At 38.2% G+C, this 16,848-nt stretch overlaps 4 protein-coding genes across 7 annotated transcripts; all 4 read right to left on the bottom strand.

Moving 5' to 3' along the window:
- Positions 1-6: 6 nt before the first annotated feature.
- Positions 7-1,271, bottom strand: LOC100631853 (3'-5' exoribonuclease 1-like). The gene is made up of 5 exons (XM_003383259.3): positions 1,068-1,271; positions 779-1,016; positions 534-617; positions 371-480; positions 7-319 (listed from the first exon to the last, which is right to left on the bottom strand). Exons 1-5 carry the CDS (start codon positions 1,235-1,237, stop codon positions 16-18), a joined length of 906 nt encoding a protein of 301 aa, XP_003383307.1. The 5' UTR covers positions 1,238-1,271; the 3' UTR covers positions 7-15.
- On the bottom strand, positions 1,245-4,209 carry LOC100638073 (nitrogen permease regulator 3-like protein). Its single transcript, XM_003383224.3, has 13 exons — positions 4,078-4,209; positions 4,017-4,026; positions 3,801-3,963; positions 3,672-3,754; positions 3,547-3,623; positions 3,442-3,496; positions 3,246-3,386; positions 3,073-3,186; positions 2,874-3,023; positions 1,969-2,131; positions 1,860-1,910; positions 1,600-1,811; positions 1,245-1,461 (listed from the first exon to the last, which is right to left on the bottom strand). Exons 1-13 carry the CDS (start codon positions 4,181-4,183, stop codon positions 1,323-1,325), a joined length of 1,464 nt encoding a protein of 487 aa, XP_003383272.2. The 5' UTR covers positions 4,184-4,209; the 3' UTR covers positions 1,245-1,322.
- An 18-nt stretch (positions 4,210-4,227) lies between these two features.
- LOC100631728 (intron-binding protein aquarius) lies at positions 4,228-12,197 on the bottom strand. 2 transcript variants are annotated; one of them, XM_003383258.2, is made up of 39 exons: positions 12,082-12,197; positions 11,944-12,035; positions 11,691-11,856; positions 11,565-11,645; positions 11,422-11,496; positions 11,223-11,291; positions 11,040-11,140; positions 10,892-10,968; positions 10,772-10,836; positions 10,646-10,702; positions 10,490-10,549; positions 10,129-10,346; positions 9,734-9,960; positions 9,434-9,526; positions 9,311-9,359; positions 9,126-9,204; positions 8,939-9,035; positions 8,799-8,893; positions 8,552-8,624; positions 8,363-8,469; positions 8,241-8,300; positions 8,074-8,183; positions 7,917-8,007; positions 7,762-7,802; positions 7,498-7,632; positions 7,263-7,443; positions 7,048-7,157; positions 6,721-6,856; positions 6,588-6,641; positions 6,425-6,538; positions 6,225-6,266; positions 6,035-6,172; positions 5,912-5,983; positions 5,775-5,834; positions 5,406-5,705; positions 5,135-5,305; positions 4,890-5,087; positions 4,776-4,838; positions 4,228-4,719 (listed from the first exon to the last, which is right to left on the bottom strand). In XM_003383258.2, the coding sequence occupies exons 1-39, from the start codon at positions 12,151-12,153 to the stop codon at positions 4,312-4,314; spliced, it is 4,437 nt and encodes a 1,478-aa protein (XP_003383306.1). In that variant the 5' UTR covers positions 12,154-12,197; the 3' UTR covers positions 4,228-4,311. The 2 variants fall into 2 exon arrangements, with proteins under 2 accessions (XP_003383306.1, XP_019858857.1); XM_020003298.1 differs by having other exon boundaries at positions 7,923-8,007.
- A 157-nt stretch (positions 12,198-12,354) lies between these two features.
- Positions 12,355-16,833, bottom strand: LOC105315729 (nascent polypeptide-associated complex subunit alpha, muscle-specific form-like). 3 transcript variants are annotated; one of them, XM_020003280.1, is made up of 6 exons: positions 16,647-16,833; positions 16,464-16,545; positions 16,229-16,408; positions 16,110-16,169; positions 14,359-15,599; positions 12,355-14,295 (listed from the first exon to the last, which is right to left on the bottom strand). In XM_020003280.1, exons 1-6 carry the CDS (start codon positions 16,754-16,756, stop codon positions 12,405-12,407), a joined length of 3,564 nt encoding a protein of 1,187 aa, XP_019858839.1. In that variant the 5' UTR covers positions 16,757-16,833; the 3' UTR covers positions 12,355-12,404. The 3 variants fall into 3 exon arrangements, with proteins under 3 accessions (XP_019858839.1, XP_019858833.1, XP_011408772.1); XM_020003274.1 differs by having other exon boundaries at positions 12,355-14,850; positions 14,914-15,599; XM_011410470.2 differs by having other exon boundaries at positions 12,355-15,599.
- Positions 16,834-16,848: the final 15 nt, after the last annotated feature.

Here is a 16,848-nt window from a genome sequence, read left to right as displayed (position 1 = left end):
CATTTATGTTAGAGTTCAGTTCTTAAAAATTGAAGATATAATGTCTTGCGATATGAATCTATTATACTGTAGAGTGCATCCATCAGATATCAATTGAGATACAATCCTTGCTATGTTTTTAGAATCGTCCAACCCGGAGTGTTCACGGCCTTCAAAACTCATTCCCAGTTGAGTCAACATGTTAGCAAGATTACCGGAACTGATCTGATAGAAGCTGCTAAATAATTTCCTGGCATCGATCCACTTTGAAGCATAATGAGGGAAAGATACCTTAGATAAAGCACACTGAGGGAACAGACATTCTCTTATGTCCCAGGGACTATAATAGTAAAGTGAAATAGCAGCAGCAGAGTAGAGAACTGAAACTTACCAGTCTGTAACTAAAGAGAAGTTATGTTTTGTACCTAACTCTCTTTCTTCCATCCATTCCGTAAAATCATCAAAAACCTCAGCAAAAGTAGGGGCTTTGTCAACAATAGACTACATAAAAAGAAAGAGTACACGACTGACGATTCATCATGGTTGATAAATACTTGCTCTATTCCGGTCAGTTTTGTACAGAAGCTGGAGAGTTTCTCGTTAAGACAAGGACGGCAATAAGAGTGAAATGTATCGACCTATTGTACAAAGATACCAACTCCATGTGATGACATAATAAGAGAGAATAAAAAATGAAGTGCTTTTGTCATTTGGTTTTGATTCAAAGGCAATAGAATAAAAATAGAATTGATGCTATTTTTAGAAACAGCTTTTTTGAGTAAATCTAACAGAAACTTACAATTTTAAGAGTTGATATATCTAAGAGTTGTACCGGGAACTCAATGATTTCATGAATATAATCAGACGAGTTGACACTCTCACACGTGGCCTCAAAATCAAGGACAAGCAGAAACTTAAGTCCAAGGGGATTGGTACTGAGTACCTGCCAGAGCTCATAAGGAGGAGATGGATCCAACGATACCAAGTTTTTCTTCTGGTACTGCTTGTATCTCTTATAAATGATAGGGTCAGTCCCCCTAGTAAAGCATACAGCTGCTAGTAAGTGAATACTGTGTGGTGGTACCTACTGGTCAGAGAGGTTCTCCCGCCTCAGTCTATCTCTTATTTCCTCAGGTTTGAGTTTGTTCAGCTCCCTATTGAAGCGGGAGAGGGTCTTGTACAATGGATGCTTCCTACTATTATCAGCTGCAGAGTTAGCATCGGTTTTTTCAGCAGTACCTCCACTTGATTCAGCCATTTTACTATTAATAACTAGACTAAACTAATAATAACATGATTTTATATTTTAAAATAATCATTAAAAAAATTGTCATGTTTGTAGATCAAGTTCTCTCTGGAATTGAAGCTGTAGTGAGTATTTCACTAAATTTATCAATGAGAGCAAGAAGTTCTGATCTAGCCATGTTCTCAAGCATAAGTATCTCCTCTAAGTGATGGTTGCCATGCCAGTAACAAGAAAGCCTAAAAATGACAAGACACGCAATGAACTATATATATACAACAAAAATGTAAAGTATCAAAAGCATTGAAACAATATCAAATCAAGATCAGTGTTAATCCCAAGATCAAGTTAAATCAGTACTATGAAGATAATCTTACTTAGTGAAGAGAGCAAGATCATCTTTGTCTCTAGCAGCATCAGTAGAAGAGACCCACTCTACCTCTTCTTTAGAGAGGTGCTTTAAAAGGTTAGCCATTGTTTCTGGTGAGAGATGGACTGGCTCATTTTCACCTTCTTCCTCTTCATCATCATCAAACATTCCTCTGTCTTTGGTGTCTTGTGGAGGAATCAGAAATATATAAGTATGCAACTAATAAAAGATTAAATGTAAATCTGTCTTCAATTCTTGCTCTTGCACCTGTAATATTTGCCCATGCTTCAAAAGCCACGTCACAATCGGTATCAATTTCTATATACATAAAGAAGAATGACAGCTGGTACATGTGCATAAAAATGGCGGCTCGTACTTCATCAGTGTATAATCCTCTCATTTCAGAGAGGGTGACGGGAGCAGAGAAATGGAAAAGAAATTGAGAGAGAGAGTCATCAGCTCCTTCACTCAATGATTCTGAATCATCTACAGCGACACTGCTGAACTCTTTAGCAAATAATGATGCTAACTGACTATCCCTAGAGTAGTAATATATACAATAGATATCGGCCTTGAGGCAAATAAAACATGTATCAAAATGGAGAATTCTATCCTAACAATTTTTGACGAAATATGTACTATCAAGAGTATATACACAATTTTGGAGAAACTTTAAAAATTCATAAAAAATCCAGTTTTGATCGGAATTAGCTAAAACTTAAAACACAACACAAGAACATGTGTATGCATTTTAAAAATTATAAAAATGAAGAATTCTCTCCTAGTCAATTTTGGCAAAATTTGGCCCGAGACCATGTACTATAGTACAGGGATTTTTGTCCGATTTTGGAGAAACTTTAAAAATTCATTAAAAAATCCAATTTTGATCGAAATCAGCTCAAACTTGATATGCAACATAAGAACATGTATATGCATCAGGAAATACTACAAAAATCAAGAATTCTCTCCTAGTCAATTTTGGCAAAATTTGGCCCGAGACCATGTACTATAGTACAGGGATTTTTGTCCAATTTTGGAAAAACTTTAAAAATTCATAAAAAATCTAATTTTGATCGGAATCAACTCAAACTCGAAACACAACACAAGAACATGTATACGCATCAGGAAATACTATAAAAATGGAGAAATCTCTTGTGACCATTTTTGACAAAATACCCTGCACTATAGTACACTGTCTTTGGCCAGATTTTTGAGCAACTAACTTCTTAATAAAGCATCATGCAAGAGAAAATACAATTATTTATATTTCTCACACAATACCTCTTAGTGTCAGCTTGAGGACTGTTAATGTAGACGTTAGTCTCCGATAATGGATACACTGTCATTGCTTGACCCCAGTGAACAAGATGACACGCAAACTTGACAGCTTGCTGGAGCGGTATATCAGCATCAAGTGAGACCTGTATTAAACTAAACACGTACAGTGTCGGCCATTTTATTGAAATGCAATATCCCATACTTCTTCAGTGGAGATATGGTGGTGAGGAAACGGTGAAAGGACGGATTACAAGATGGAGGCAATCTTTTAGTGAGATCCTCGAAACTGGTAAGTAGTATAACGGCAGAATATGATCTATTAATAATTATATTGCTAATAACTACAAGAGGGCCGTTGTATTTGAAATACAGTACCTAACTATGCTCTTTGGTGCTATTGTGTTGGAGGATGTTAAAGACTGCGGGACAGTAGGAGGAGCCTCACTATGTATGAGACAACTTATTTCAGACCAGTCATTCATTATGACGTGTACGTGAGGGTCGCCATTTTGTAATCTTAAGGATTAAAATTATAATTAATGATAAAAATAAATGGAGGTGTTTAACGTACCCACAGAGTGCCTCATGTAATGTCTTTGCTAAATAGCTAGACACAACTGCTTTCTCTAGAATAAAAGAGACAATACTAATCCTGATCACAATAATTCAAGCATACGACTGAGCTCATCAATGGTGTCAACTTGATCTGATATCTGCATCAACAGTGCGTATTGATTCTTAAAGAACTCAGTTCTATAAATAAAGAACATAATAATGCATCTCTCTCCAGTCCTCCATTACCTGTGTTCTTCATGAATCAGGGCAGCTCCAAGGGCACGAGAGAGAGAATTATAGCTACCAACAGCCTCAGGCGAACATGTAGACTGAGAGAGAGAAAAAGATAAAATAATGAGCATTATCTACATGTACCTGGAGTACAAATGCAATGTTAAAAGAGATGCTCCATGAAGAGGTTTGGAGTAAAAACGGATGACCTACAAACTTCCACTCGTCAACTCTTAGCTCAAACTTCCTGTCCTGCATCACAGCACAAGAAGCTAATATCTCAGCCAGCGTCCTCTGAGGCAGCTTACTGAGAAAGGATAGATTTATTTTTATATTCTTATCATGAACAAGCTCTCTTACTTTAGTAATTCTAAGTTTAAAAAAATAATAAATTCAACTTGATTTTTGTATGCAGACCAACCTGACTCTAGACTGTGTGGTTTAGCTATCCCACTGTCATAAAAGAGGAGCTTATTCCCGCGGCTACCTGAAGACACAAGAGCCACTGCCTGAGGCTTGACAGCCATTTTAATATCAAGGCACCGCACAACCCTTTTAATCACACTAATCCGGTAAAACACCGTCGATTTTAAGTATATTACAGCCACGTGCTTGCACGTGACACAGAGCAAAGTTAAAATTTAAAAAGGAAGTTTCATTGTTCCATAGATCCAGAAGTAGTTGGAGGTGAAGGGGGAGGAGATGGAGGGAGAGTGTTTTGAACAACTTCCATTCCTCCCTCCTGCTCCCCAGGAGGATCCTCTTTATCTTGCCACTCTTCTTCAGAGCTAGCTTTATCATCATCTTGTCTACCCTGAGTACTGTCCCCCTCTCCTCTTTCTTCCTCCCCTTTCTCTTCTTCTTGCTCCCCCTCCTCTTGCTGCTCTCCTTCCATGGCCTCTTCCCTCTGAGGAGGAGCAGTGGACTGAGGAGGAGGAGGAGGAACGAGGGACTGCTTTGCTTGAAGTGCGTGTACACGTGAATGATAATCTCTGTAGACACAGTTAGCAAGGAAAGACATATCCGGTACTATAACTACTGGTGATTGTGGAGGACAACTGACCTGAAAAAAAAAGAAAAAAATAAAAAAGATATAAATATATTAAAATATAAACTGACAGGTCTGTCTGTTCCATACATCTCATCAGGCACAATATGAAGGCTGCAAGGTCTCTTCATTAACTATAAAAAATAAAATAAAACTTTAAAATCCCTCTCCATCTCTCTCCTCACCAGATCAAAGGCCGGCTGCAGTTCTTTACAATACCTAAACAACGAGACCCTCCCCAGTATATAGAGACCAAGACGTGCCCTTGACATTGCGACCACCAATCGACGGACGTCACGCAAGTGTCCGATGTGACGCGAACGGACGAGAGAAATGATGATGTAATCGTTTTGCTGGCCTTGATATCGATCAACCGTTGTCACCTAAAAGCAAAAAATAAAAAAAATTAAGTACCATTATAGTACAGTACCTTTTCAGGCAGGCCAAAGACTGGATTTCGTGCGCATCTCTTTTGTAGTACGTCACGAATGAGGTGCTTCTGACCATTGTATGTGGTAAGAATAGCAATCTTATCAGGAGGGTAGCCCTGCAGTCTCATGTACATGTATAAAGCAACGGCATATTCAGCTTCACCTAGATTCTGGAGAGAAAGAATAAAGAATGCAAGAGGAAGAAATAAGAATGAAGAAATAAGAGAGAGAGAGAGAGATGCAGTTTCCATGTTGTATTTTCTTACTCACTTGATAAAAGTAGGGAGTGGGTGTTGTTTCTCCTACTCCATTAAAGTCCTCCACATTAATGAGTTGATAGTCAAACTCAAACCCTCCATTGGCCAGCATGTACTCCCTTGACTCCATCACATGCGGTAGGTTCCCTAGTGATAAGTATCTCCAGTTGTACAGCGCACATAGCGAAGGTCTGGCTCTTCCCTGAGCATCCAGTTGAGTTACCGGAACTCCTAGTCTCACAAAACGAGCAAACATTGATTGCTCCATGTTTGAAAACTTTTGGAAGGCTTGGTTCTTGATAACAGGAGGAAGCTGTGGAGAAAAAAAAAACAAAGATTAACCAATGTTCTTTCTCTCTCTCTCTCTCTCCCTCTCCATTACTTGGTGATGATCTCCAATCATTATGACTCTCTTCAATCTGTTGTGTCCATCAACTGGCGTCTATAAAAAGGATAATTAATGAGTACAAGACCCTCTCTTAATATTCATGGGTACAAGACCCCTCAGAATGCCCATACCTGTAGCATTAAAGGTATAAAAGTCTCCACCTCAAGGATCTGAGCTGCCTCTTCCATCAGAACATTATCGTACTATAGAAAAGAATTGATGCATTAAGTTTCAATATTTCCTCACTCTCTCACTTTAAAAGAGAGGTCCACAAGATCTTTTCTCTTTAGTGCTGCATGCGTACAAGTTAATGCAATGATTTTTGCTTCCTTGATCAGCAGGTAATTGATCCTGTCCCTACTGCTCCTCAGTAATTCAAATGCTCTAAATTCCTACACAGACCTCCTAATGATACACACAGCACATTAATGGGGTCTCCCTTACATCAAGCTGTTCAAATATCTTCTTTATATGCCTGTAACATCCCTACAGTATCAATATGTAACAGATATTAATATTATAGAATATATACATGTATGTAAGCAGTGTATTTGTATATGGATCATATCTATCTAATATCTACTGAACTATCAATCATAAATCCCATCACAAGCCCAGCCCATCGAGTATGAATGCACATGTACCTGTGCAATGTCCCAGTCTTCATCAAACGAGTTCCCCTTGAATAAAGGTTGAGGCGCATTTGAGAAATATTCCAAGAACGGGAAATGCTTGCTGATTGCTTCAAGGCCTTCAGGCTGAGAGAAGAGGAGGAGGATAAACAATTATAAAAAAGATATTATGTACCTTATCTGCTATACTCTTTATTTTGCTCGCATATTTCTCCCACCTACCAGACACCTAAAATTAAAAAAAATTATTAAAATAGTACATGTACATGTACATGCACATGTGGTATTACAGTACAGTATTGCTGTACTTGATATAGGAAGAAGTAGGCAGCAGTTTCACAAGTATATGACACATCTCCAGTCACGTTGAGGCTCTTCTGTAGTCTCTCGACTTCTTGAAGTAGCTCAAGTCTCAGTGCCAGAATGAAATTAACTCTACCATACCTGTGTACATGTATATTGTGTATATAAGAAGAGATGAAAAAAAGAATAATAATAAAATAGCAGAATAATAATAGAGGAATCAGACCAAACTTTCTACATGCATATGTATAACATAAGAAAATGGGGTTGAATTATTTAAGTAGTGTTGGTTATAATAATTCTTTCTTAATATGTTATTAATCTGACAGGACCTGCTGAAGTCTTTCTCAGTTTGGAGTTCCTCTTCTCCGTGTCCCAGACGAAGCAAATGTCTCTCATCAATATCTAACTCCATTATCTTCTCAAACAATTGATTAAGAGCCTGAGAGAAAAGATAATATTAAATGCAAGGTATTGTTTAACTTTTTTCTATAGGCCATCAAAAATTGATTGGGCAGTCATAAAAAATTTCAATGCCCTCCCTGACCTGATTGGAGTGAGTGACTAGTAGTGTCCTTTGCTCTGGGAAGTTGTGATAAATATTTGAAATAATTTGAACAGCAACGTCAGTTTTTCCAGTACCAGGAGGACCGACTACCAGCGAGAGGCCGGGCTGCATTCCGGCACGTATCGCTTCAACTTGAGTCGGAGTGAACAGAACCGTATTTCTAATTAAAGAGCAGATAAAAACAAATTTAAAAATTAGCCTAATTGATTGTTACTTTTTTGGTATGTTATAAGGATAAGGTCCTCTGTTCTCAATAACAAAAGGTTGTACAGTCAGTATCGGCTTAGACTCATCGTCGGATAATTTACGTTTAGCACCAACCGATATCCTCTCCTCAGGAAATGTTATCCTAATAATAATAATAACAATAATAATAATAATAATAATAATAATAATAATAATAATAATAATAATAATAATAATAATAAGTACAAATATACTCCATCTTTATTTCATTCAGCCTTTCTTCGATACTCACTTAAATGGCGGTATTTGTTCTTCAGGATTAGCAACAGTGCACTATAAGAATCATAAAATGTACATAATCATATTGCAATGCACATATGTACATGTACATGTACATATACATGTACATGTACATGTATATGTATGTGTACATGCAGTATTCCTTACCTCAACCTGATACTGAGGGAATGAGGCACTCAAGTGATCCAGTGACAGAAAAGTATCATTAAAGTTCAACGTGTTGATCTGTTTTGGGATCCTACAATACAAATAAAGAGTAAGGTACATGTATACAGTACATAATTATAATGGTGGCTGTCCGTACTTGGTATAATGGGCAGCAGAAGGGTCTCCATAGCCGAGGAATATATCGTGAATCCAGTCAGGGACGGCACACTCTGTGTTTATGAGATCCCTGATGGACTCCAGGACTGCCTGCATATAATAACAATGTGCAATGTATTAATGGTGGAATGAATAATGGGACTTCACTTTAAAATTGTTCTCTTTTGGTTTTCTTCTCACAAATATATTGAAAGTCTCGTACACGTCCTAAAGCACAGCTTGAAGTTAAAAAGACAAAGACACAGACACACACAGAACTAGACTCTTACTTCTTCTCCTCTCACAACCCTCTCCATATCCTGCTGGTATTGGTTAGTGTCCAGCCACACCCTAAAGGTACGAGTATCACCTTTAACAACTGGTTTAGGATCAGGGCCTAAAAGAGAGAGAGAGAGAGAGATAAAAAGAGAAAGGAAAGAGATTATTACAAAGATCATGATCCTTGTCTTCTAACTAACCTTCTTCGATCACTTTTCCTTCACTATCAAGCATTCCTTCAACCTCACACCCTCTTACATACTGGACACCAATCTACATGTACATGTACATATATGTAACACACACATACATGTACATATACAATTGTCACATATATATATATACAAGTATGTACATAAATGAGGTACTCCTGTTACTATATTTAACTATAAAGAAGTACATTACATTTACAAGTGCACAAAAGTAGTATAATATAAAAATCATTACTTGTGTCGCAAAGTTTTTCTCGGCACTGAAAGTGTCGTTGATTCCCATGTTAGCTCTTATACTAACCAAGAAACACACGTCATGTTTCTTTAAACCTAATGTACCCATGAGAGTATCAGACCACAACCACACCCACTCACCCTCCCATTCGGCTCCCACAGAGTCTTTACTGATGGGGAACTTAACGTCACCTTTGACCCTGGAGGGACGGTTCTCACCTACCTTGGGCTGTCCAACCTAACAAGCATTAAAAGAAAGAGAACAATTATAAACAATTTAAAAAATACAGCTGTTGCAAATTGAAGTTCCCTCCTCCCTCTCTTTTACCTCTACAATTGAAAATCTAACAATAGGTTGGCCCATCCTTGCCCAACCAGCAAAGTGAGTCTCTCCTTCAGGATTGATCCTAAGAATGAGAGGGAGAGGGGGAGAGGGGGAGAGGGGGAGAGAGAGGGGGGGGGAGAAAGAGAGATTAGAACATCATACAAGATACACACTGTCATAAGGCAAACCATGGTTTCATTCTGGAGACAACATCTTCAATGTCTTCTTTAATCTCATCTGAAAGGAAAAAGGAGTGAATAGAAAGAGAGAGAGGAAGAGAGGAATATGTGTATATCATTTAAAATATGTACAGGTTGATTCCAGACGGAAAAGGATAAAGTTCCTTAAAAGATAATCGTGAAGAGTGAGAAACTGTAGGTTGAGCTTAGGGAGAGCAAAACAACCTTTAAAAAGAGAGGAAAAAGAGAGAAGATGGACATTATACTGGAACATTAAAATAAAAATAAAAAGAGACAAAGAGAAAACTACATAGAATACAATATACATGTACATCTATCATGAAGATGTGGAAATTACATGCATAAATTACACCATATATCATACATGTACAGTACATTATAAACAGTAAGTACTGTATATTTAATTTGTACCTTCTCCTTCAAAATACTCGTTAGGTACGAAGCTCTCATCCCAGAGGACAGTCTCAGTGGGGTAAAGTGGCATACTGTTGAGTTCTTCGAGTTGCGAGGTACGTCTCTCATGATGAGAGACTAGTATCTCAAGGAGAAAGGAAGGACTGTAAGAGGTTTGTAGGTCAGTATCAGGTAATGGAGGAACAAGATGGAGGTAAGCAGCAATCCTGTGCAAGACTTCAGGACTAAAGAGGGAGAGAGAGATACAGTAGAGAAAAAGTATTTAAAATGTAGGCAAAAAAGTATATATGGTATAAAATTTTTGCAGCTACAAATCAAAAATTTGCTAGCAATTAACAGAACGAAATGGATGCTGAAACACATGTACATGATCGACAAATGGTCATACGTACCTCAATGCACTAAAGTGTCTCACGAGAGAGTCCCTAGTGTCGACTCCAGCAACAGTCGATAATGAGAACTCTCGAAGATCAGGGAAGAGTTTGAAAGCCGCCAGCTGGAGGGAAGTGATCCTCTCATAATGCTGACTCAGCATGAAATGCTCCGTGAGTGCCTCTCCTGTGTGGCTGTTCACTTCAAAGCCGCAATAGAACTTTAGCCGATCCAATAGCTGTAACAAAAAGGAGGTACTCTCAGTTTTTATAATTTATTCTAATGCATATACATGTTCTTATGTTGCATATCAATTTTGAATTGATTCCAATCAAGTTTGAATTTTTCTACAAATTTTATAAAACAGCTGTGATTTTGTACCTTAGAGAAGAGATGTCCTTCCGGTTCTCTTGAATATAATGAAGAATCTGAGCACAGAATCTAATAACGATAATAATAATAAAGAAATACAATAATAGCTCACACAACACAAGAGATATATGTACATGTACATGTACATGTAAATGTACAGCTTACAGTAAAGTGAATGTCATCAATTAGTGTCACTAGGAACCGTCTAGTTAATGGCTGACACTAAGAGAAAGAAAGAGAGAAAGTGAAGCATCCTTATTCACATGTTAATGTATAACACCTCCCAATTACCATGAGGTCAGTAATGAGTTCAATAAACTTCTCACAATAGTGACACAATGATGACTCAACAGGACCTATCAGTAAAGAAACATATATACATGTACTGTACATGTACATTGGTAACACTACCGGTGTCTGGTATATCCTTCACAATGTCAATAAAAATACGTATTAACTTATAAAGGAAAGACTTCTCATTGTTTTGCCTACATACAATGATAATAATATTTGTGTATGCACTATACAATGTATACAAGTATATGTACATTGCAGTTACCTGGCTAGAGTAATCTTGTCCATTTGTTTTTCTTTCTTCAGTAAAGCGTTCCAGTATTTCTTTAATTTAGGAAATGACTTTAACTCTTGTTCCAATCGACCCTTATACAGACCATCAGTATTATTATTATTATTATTATTATTATTATTATTATTATTATTATTTTGTTCATAATAGACTCACTGGTTCTAAGTTGACCCATATTCCAAGAGACACTAGCTTCTGTACTTCATGACGAACAAGCTCCACCTCCTGTTAGAAGGAAAGAAGGAGAGAGAGAGAGGGGGGAGAGTAAAGGAGAATAAGTGATGTAGATTGTAAGAGCAAGGGCCAAAGGAGAAAGGAAAGATGAAACATGTTAAAAGTGAGAGAATGTACTCACTAAACTATTGAAACTGTGTATCAGGAATGATAGAAGAACTGTTGCTTCAGGGATACACTCTTTATCTATAGGCAGCTATAAAGGAGAATAATAATAATAATGATGATGATGATGATAATAATAATAAAGAGAAATTGGTTTACTTTTTCGAATGTTTCAAGACAGGTGCTGGTAACACTTGCAAAGAAATGTGGAAACTTTTCCGGATTAACCTCTTCAAAAACCTGACGTAACCAACATTAATATTAACAAGTACAATGCATGTGTACCTTCCATGCTGGGACCCTCTCTCTGAATTTCTCATTGATCATGAGAACCAGTGACATTAGAACTGATTTGTTAGCTGTCGGTTCTTGTTCAAGATCAAAGAGAGGCCATAGATATTGCTCAAGATACTGACTGCTCTCCAGCAGCGTAACCAACCGATGAGACTCACTGGAGAGAGAACAAGAGATCAGATCGGAGAGGAAGAGAACAAAGCAAAAGGCAACTAACAAAATATGACAATATTTTAAAATGTACTTAGATTTGGTCACTGTCTCGTAAATGGTCTCCACCAGTGAGGGTTCCAGTACTTTTGGAGTAGTCCCAGGACCCCATGTCTGTCTTGCTATCTACAAACAAGTCAAAATGAGCAGATGATGATAAGAATGGACTGACTTGTAGGAGACGGGATTGGTCAGCCACAGAAGCTGATGAGGGGCCAGTTTTCTTGAACCTTTTCTCAGGCATTTTTGATTTTTTCACGTGGTCGTGGCGCTTTTTACACTTAGCCCCGCCCATAATAATAATATAGTCGACACACCCACTTACAAATCTAAAAATTTTTAGCTTAATAAAAATACTAATTATAATTATTATTATACTGCTAAATAATAACATTATGATGATAAGATAAAATAATAATAACACAATAACTCTGTTGTGTGCATATCTGTGCATGAAAGTACTTTGCAAAATGTTAAAATACTAATAAACTAAAATTAATTCTTGTTTCTAAGACGCGAGGATCTCCTCACAGCAGGCTCTACTGTCTCAACCTTCTTATCTGCAGTCGCTCCTCTGCGGGGTCTCTTAGACCCTGCAGCATTAGAAATGGCTTCATTATCTCCAGTAGAAGCAGCAACTTTCCTTTTCTTGCTAGCAGAAGGCTGAGGTGGTGGTGGTGCGTTTTCTTTCTCTTCTTCCTCTTCTTCCTTGCTCCCTACATTCCTTGATCGTAGTTGTCTTCTCGGTTTAGGCGTCACTTGGACTTCAGTTTTAGACTCCCTGCTAGTGGAAGGTTCCTCACCAGTTGCAGTGCTAGCCTTGTTACTTTTGCTACGTAGTTGTCTTCTTGGAGCTGGTTCTTCCAGACTCTCTCTCTCTTCCTCAGTGTCATTAGTCTTCTTGGAATTACGTAGCTCCCTTTGTGGAGGTGCTGGTGTCTCTTCAGCTTTTCCTTTTTTGCTTTGAGCTGGTTTCTTTTTTGAAGCAGACACTGTTACTGTCTCATCTTGTTCTTCACTAATCTTCTTATTGCTACGGGTTTGTCTCTGTGATGTCTTTAGCTGAGGCTCTTCTTTATTTTTGCTACGCAGTGATCTCTGAGTAGTGGTAGCAACAGCAACGGAATCCTCAACGGCTAAAGGTTTCTTGTTTCCATCATTACTGGAGGAAGTAGGATTGTGCCTATTTCGTGTTGATCTTCTCGGTACAGTATTTGTCTCTTTAACTGTCCCCCTCTTAGTCTTTCTGCTTGCATTGCGTTTGCCAGTTCCAATAGAAGGACTAGTGGCTCCTTCAGGGGCTCCTTGGAAGACAAATGGTCCTGAAGTACCACTAGAACTGGATTGTTGCCCAAACGCAAAGCTTCCAATATTAAGTGAAGGAACAAAAGAGGATTGTTTGGGAGACCCACGAGCCTCTTCCTCTGTCCCTTGTCTCAGCCTCTTGGCACTTCTCTCAGGAGTAGAGCTAACATTGTCCCACCCTCTTTTCCTCACAACCGGTCGAGAGAGCTTGATAACGTTACGAGGAGAAGGAGGGACTCTTGTTGTCACGTGTCTGAGAACCCGAGTGCTCTTAATCTCATTCTGTAAATTGATCTCCATCCTTTGCAGAATAGGTCTCAAATCAGATACGTTCGATGCAGCAATCTGAGCACGAAGCGGTGAAGGTAGAGATCTCTTGGTTGAACGGAGAGATGGCTTTGACTCTATCTCCTTCTTCAGTGGAGTGGGGATCTTCTTGTGTACTACGCGTAGTGATGGCTTTCCCTTAATGTCATTCCTCAGAGGTGAGGGTAGTGATCTCTTAGTCTTCCTTAGTTTAATGTTGCTGCTGGATATGGCATCTCTTAGTGGAGTAGGCAATGACTTCTTTGTCTTTCTCAAAGCAACTTTAGCTTGAAGAGCTGCTTTCAGTGGAGTAGGCAATGAGCGTTTTGTCTTACGGAGTGCAGGCTTTGCTTGAATAGCTTTACGAAGTGGAGTAGCCATTGATTTCTTAGTTATCCTAAGAGATGGTTTTGCTTGAATAGCTTTACGAAGTGGAGTGGCCATTGATTTCTTAGTTTGCCTAAGAGAAGGCTTTGCTTCAATAGCTTTACGAAGTGGAGTAGCCATTGATTTCTTAGTTTTCCTAAGAGATGGTTTTGCTTGAATAGCTTTACGAAGTGGAGTAGCCATTGATTTCTTAGTTATCCTAAGAGATGGTTTTCCTTCAATAGCTTTACGAAGTGGAGTAGCCATTGATTTCTTAGTTTTCCTAAGAGATGGTTTTGCTTGAATAGCTTTACGAAGTGGAGTAGCCATTGATTTCTTAGTTTGCCTAAGAGAAGGCTTTGCTTGAATAGCTTTACGAAGTGGAGTAGCCATTGATTTCTTAGTTTTCCTAAGAGATGGTTTCTCTTCAATAGCTTTACGTAGTGGAGTAGCCATTGATTTCTTAGTTTGCCTAAGAGAAGGCTTTGCTTCAATAGCTTTACGAAGTGGAGTAGCCATTGATTTCTTAGTTATCCTAAGAGATGGTTTTCCTTCAATAGCTTTACGAAGTGGAGTAGCCATTGATTTCTTAGTTTGCCTAAGAGATGGTTTTGCTTGAATAGCTTTACGAAGTGGAGTAGCCATTGATTTTTTAGTTTGCCTAAGAGATGGTTTTGCTTGAATAGCTTTACGAAGTGGAGTAGCCATTGATTTCTTAGTTTTCCTAAGAGATGGTTTCTCTTCAATAGCTTTACGTAGTGGAGTAGCCATTGATTTCTTAGTTTGCCTAAGAGATGGTTTTCCTTCAATAGCTTTACGAAGTGGAGTAGCCATTGATTTCTTAGTTTTCCTAAGAGATGGTTTCTCTTCAATAGCTTTACGTAGTGGAGTAGCCATTGATTTCTTAGTTTTCCTAAGAAATGGTTTTGCTTGAATAGCTTTACGAAGTGGAGTAGCCATTGATTTCTTAGTTTGCCTAAGAAATGGTTTTGCTTGAATAGCTTTACGAAGTGGAGTAGCCATTGATTTCTTGGTTCTGTTTAAGGAAGGCTTTGATTCAATAGCTTTACGAAGTGGAGTAGCCATTGATTTCTTAGTTTTGTTTAAGGAAGGCTTGGAAGCAATGGCACGTTTAATAGGAGTAGGCAAGGATTTCCCTCTGTTAGTTACTGCAATCTTAGTGCCAGGAGGAAGAGATGAGCGTTTCATCTTAGCTTTTTGAGCATGAGAAGTGGGCAATGACTTCCTTGAGCGCTTTGGAGATGGTCCACTATCAAGAGGAGTGCTAGGAGGAGTAGAAGGGAGGGTTGCTTCTAATCCTCTCTTTACTGAAGAGATAGGCTTCCTCACTAGAGGGCTCTTAAGTGGAGGAGGAGTGTGACACAAAACATCCAATTGTAAACTAGGTATGCTCCCCCTTTTAATGGGCGTGTTGGGAGGGAGGGTCCTATCAAAGTATTCCGGAGATAGAAGTGGACCAAACGAGACGTTTAAGGATTTCCTGCTTGACCTCCTGGGTTGAGAGGGAGGGATGGAGGTCAGTAAATCTGGCACCTCCTCTCTCTCCTCTTCCTCTTCCTCCTCGTTCATTGTTTCATTGTTTTCAGGGATAGGCTGCAGGAATGAAGCCCTGCTGGAGCTATGGTAGCGTTTCCTGCTCCGTGTTGGTGGTATAGGAGTAGGGACTTTAGTAACAGCTTGAGGATTCTGTACCTATGAGATACATACATATAAATGATGAGGGTAAATTTCATCAAAATTGAAAAGAAGAGAATTCCACATTTTAATAAATTCTCTGATACATATACATGTTCTTATGTTGCGTATCAAGTTTGAGCTGATTCCAATTAAGTTTGGATTTTTTATAAATTTTTAAAGTTGCTCAAAAATCAGGCCAAAGACCAAAGGCTATAGCCTTAGGTCATTGGCCAAATTTCGTCAAAATTGAAAAGGTGAGAATTCTCCATTTTTATAATTTTTTTCTGATACATATACATGTTCTTATGTTGCATATCAATTTTGAGCTAATTCCAGTGAATTTTGGATTTTTTATGAATTTTTAAAGTTGCTCCGAATGCCATGAAGCATGCTGTTTAGCTCTCTTAGGATGGTTTGGTGTAAAAATAACTGTTAAAATTTTTTAATTCAATTAAGACTAATCAAGCTCAATCACATGTACAAAATACTAGTTTATATGTATATTAAATCAACTATATAACATACCACAGTCTCAGAATTCTCTTTTTCATCTGCATCAGCTATTAAATCTGTACCTATTTGTACCTACATACATATAACATACACACAGTCATACATGTATCCATAAATGCTACAAAACTAACCTGTTCCCCACTCTCCTCCTCCTCTTCAATACTAGTCAAAATGTCCGTATGATAGTCAAAACGAAAGCGACAGGAGCCAATGCTCACAATCCCCTGGTTAGGGACAGGGACCTTTGACATGTTAACCTTCTTGTCATTTAACATAACGTTCTTGTCATCTTGATAATTAGTGATATAAACCTAGGGTAAACGAGTGCCGTGTATAATGGTTTTGCTAATGGTTTCATGTCTTTACTTGTCCGTTTTCTCCCACTTCTATCTTGAGCTGTTTCTTGGCTACTGTTGGGAGCTGAACACGAACATCACAGTCTTTGTCGCTATTTTATGAAATTAAATACAAATCATTGATTAATGTACACGTACAAGCAAACAGCATAGTCTACCATCCCTCCCCCTCTATATCTTGTATATGTCTCACCTGCCAATTGTGGACAGAGAGCCAGCAGAGAGTGATGTAGAGGAGCCATCTCCGCCATTTTTCTTAATATAAACTAGTGTTACTGGGTTTGATACTACTGCTTGGTCCATGGCTGTCAGAATGAACAACAAAAATAAAGTTTTCAGCAAAACAAAAGTAAACAAAAGGTAAAATTTTGAAAAAATGCGCGGGATTTTTAAAC

This window comes from Amphimedon queenslandica, unplaced genomic scaffold (assembly GCF_000090795.2).
Source record: "Amphimedon queenslandica unplaced genomic scaffold, v1.1 AMPQUscaffold_13513, whole genome shotgun sequence".
NCBI lineage: Eukaryota > Metazoa > Porifera > Demospongiae > Haplosclerida > Niphatidae > Amphimedon > Amphimedon queenslandica.
Note: the sequence above shows the minus strand (reverse complement) of the source record. Positions and strands in the feature narration are given on the sequence as shown.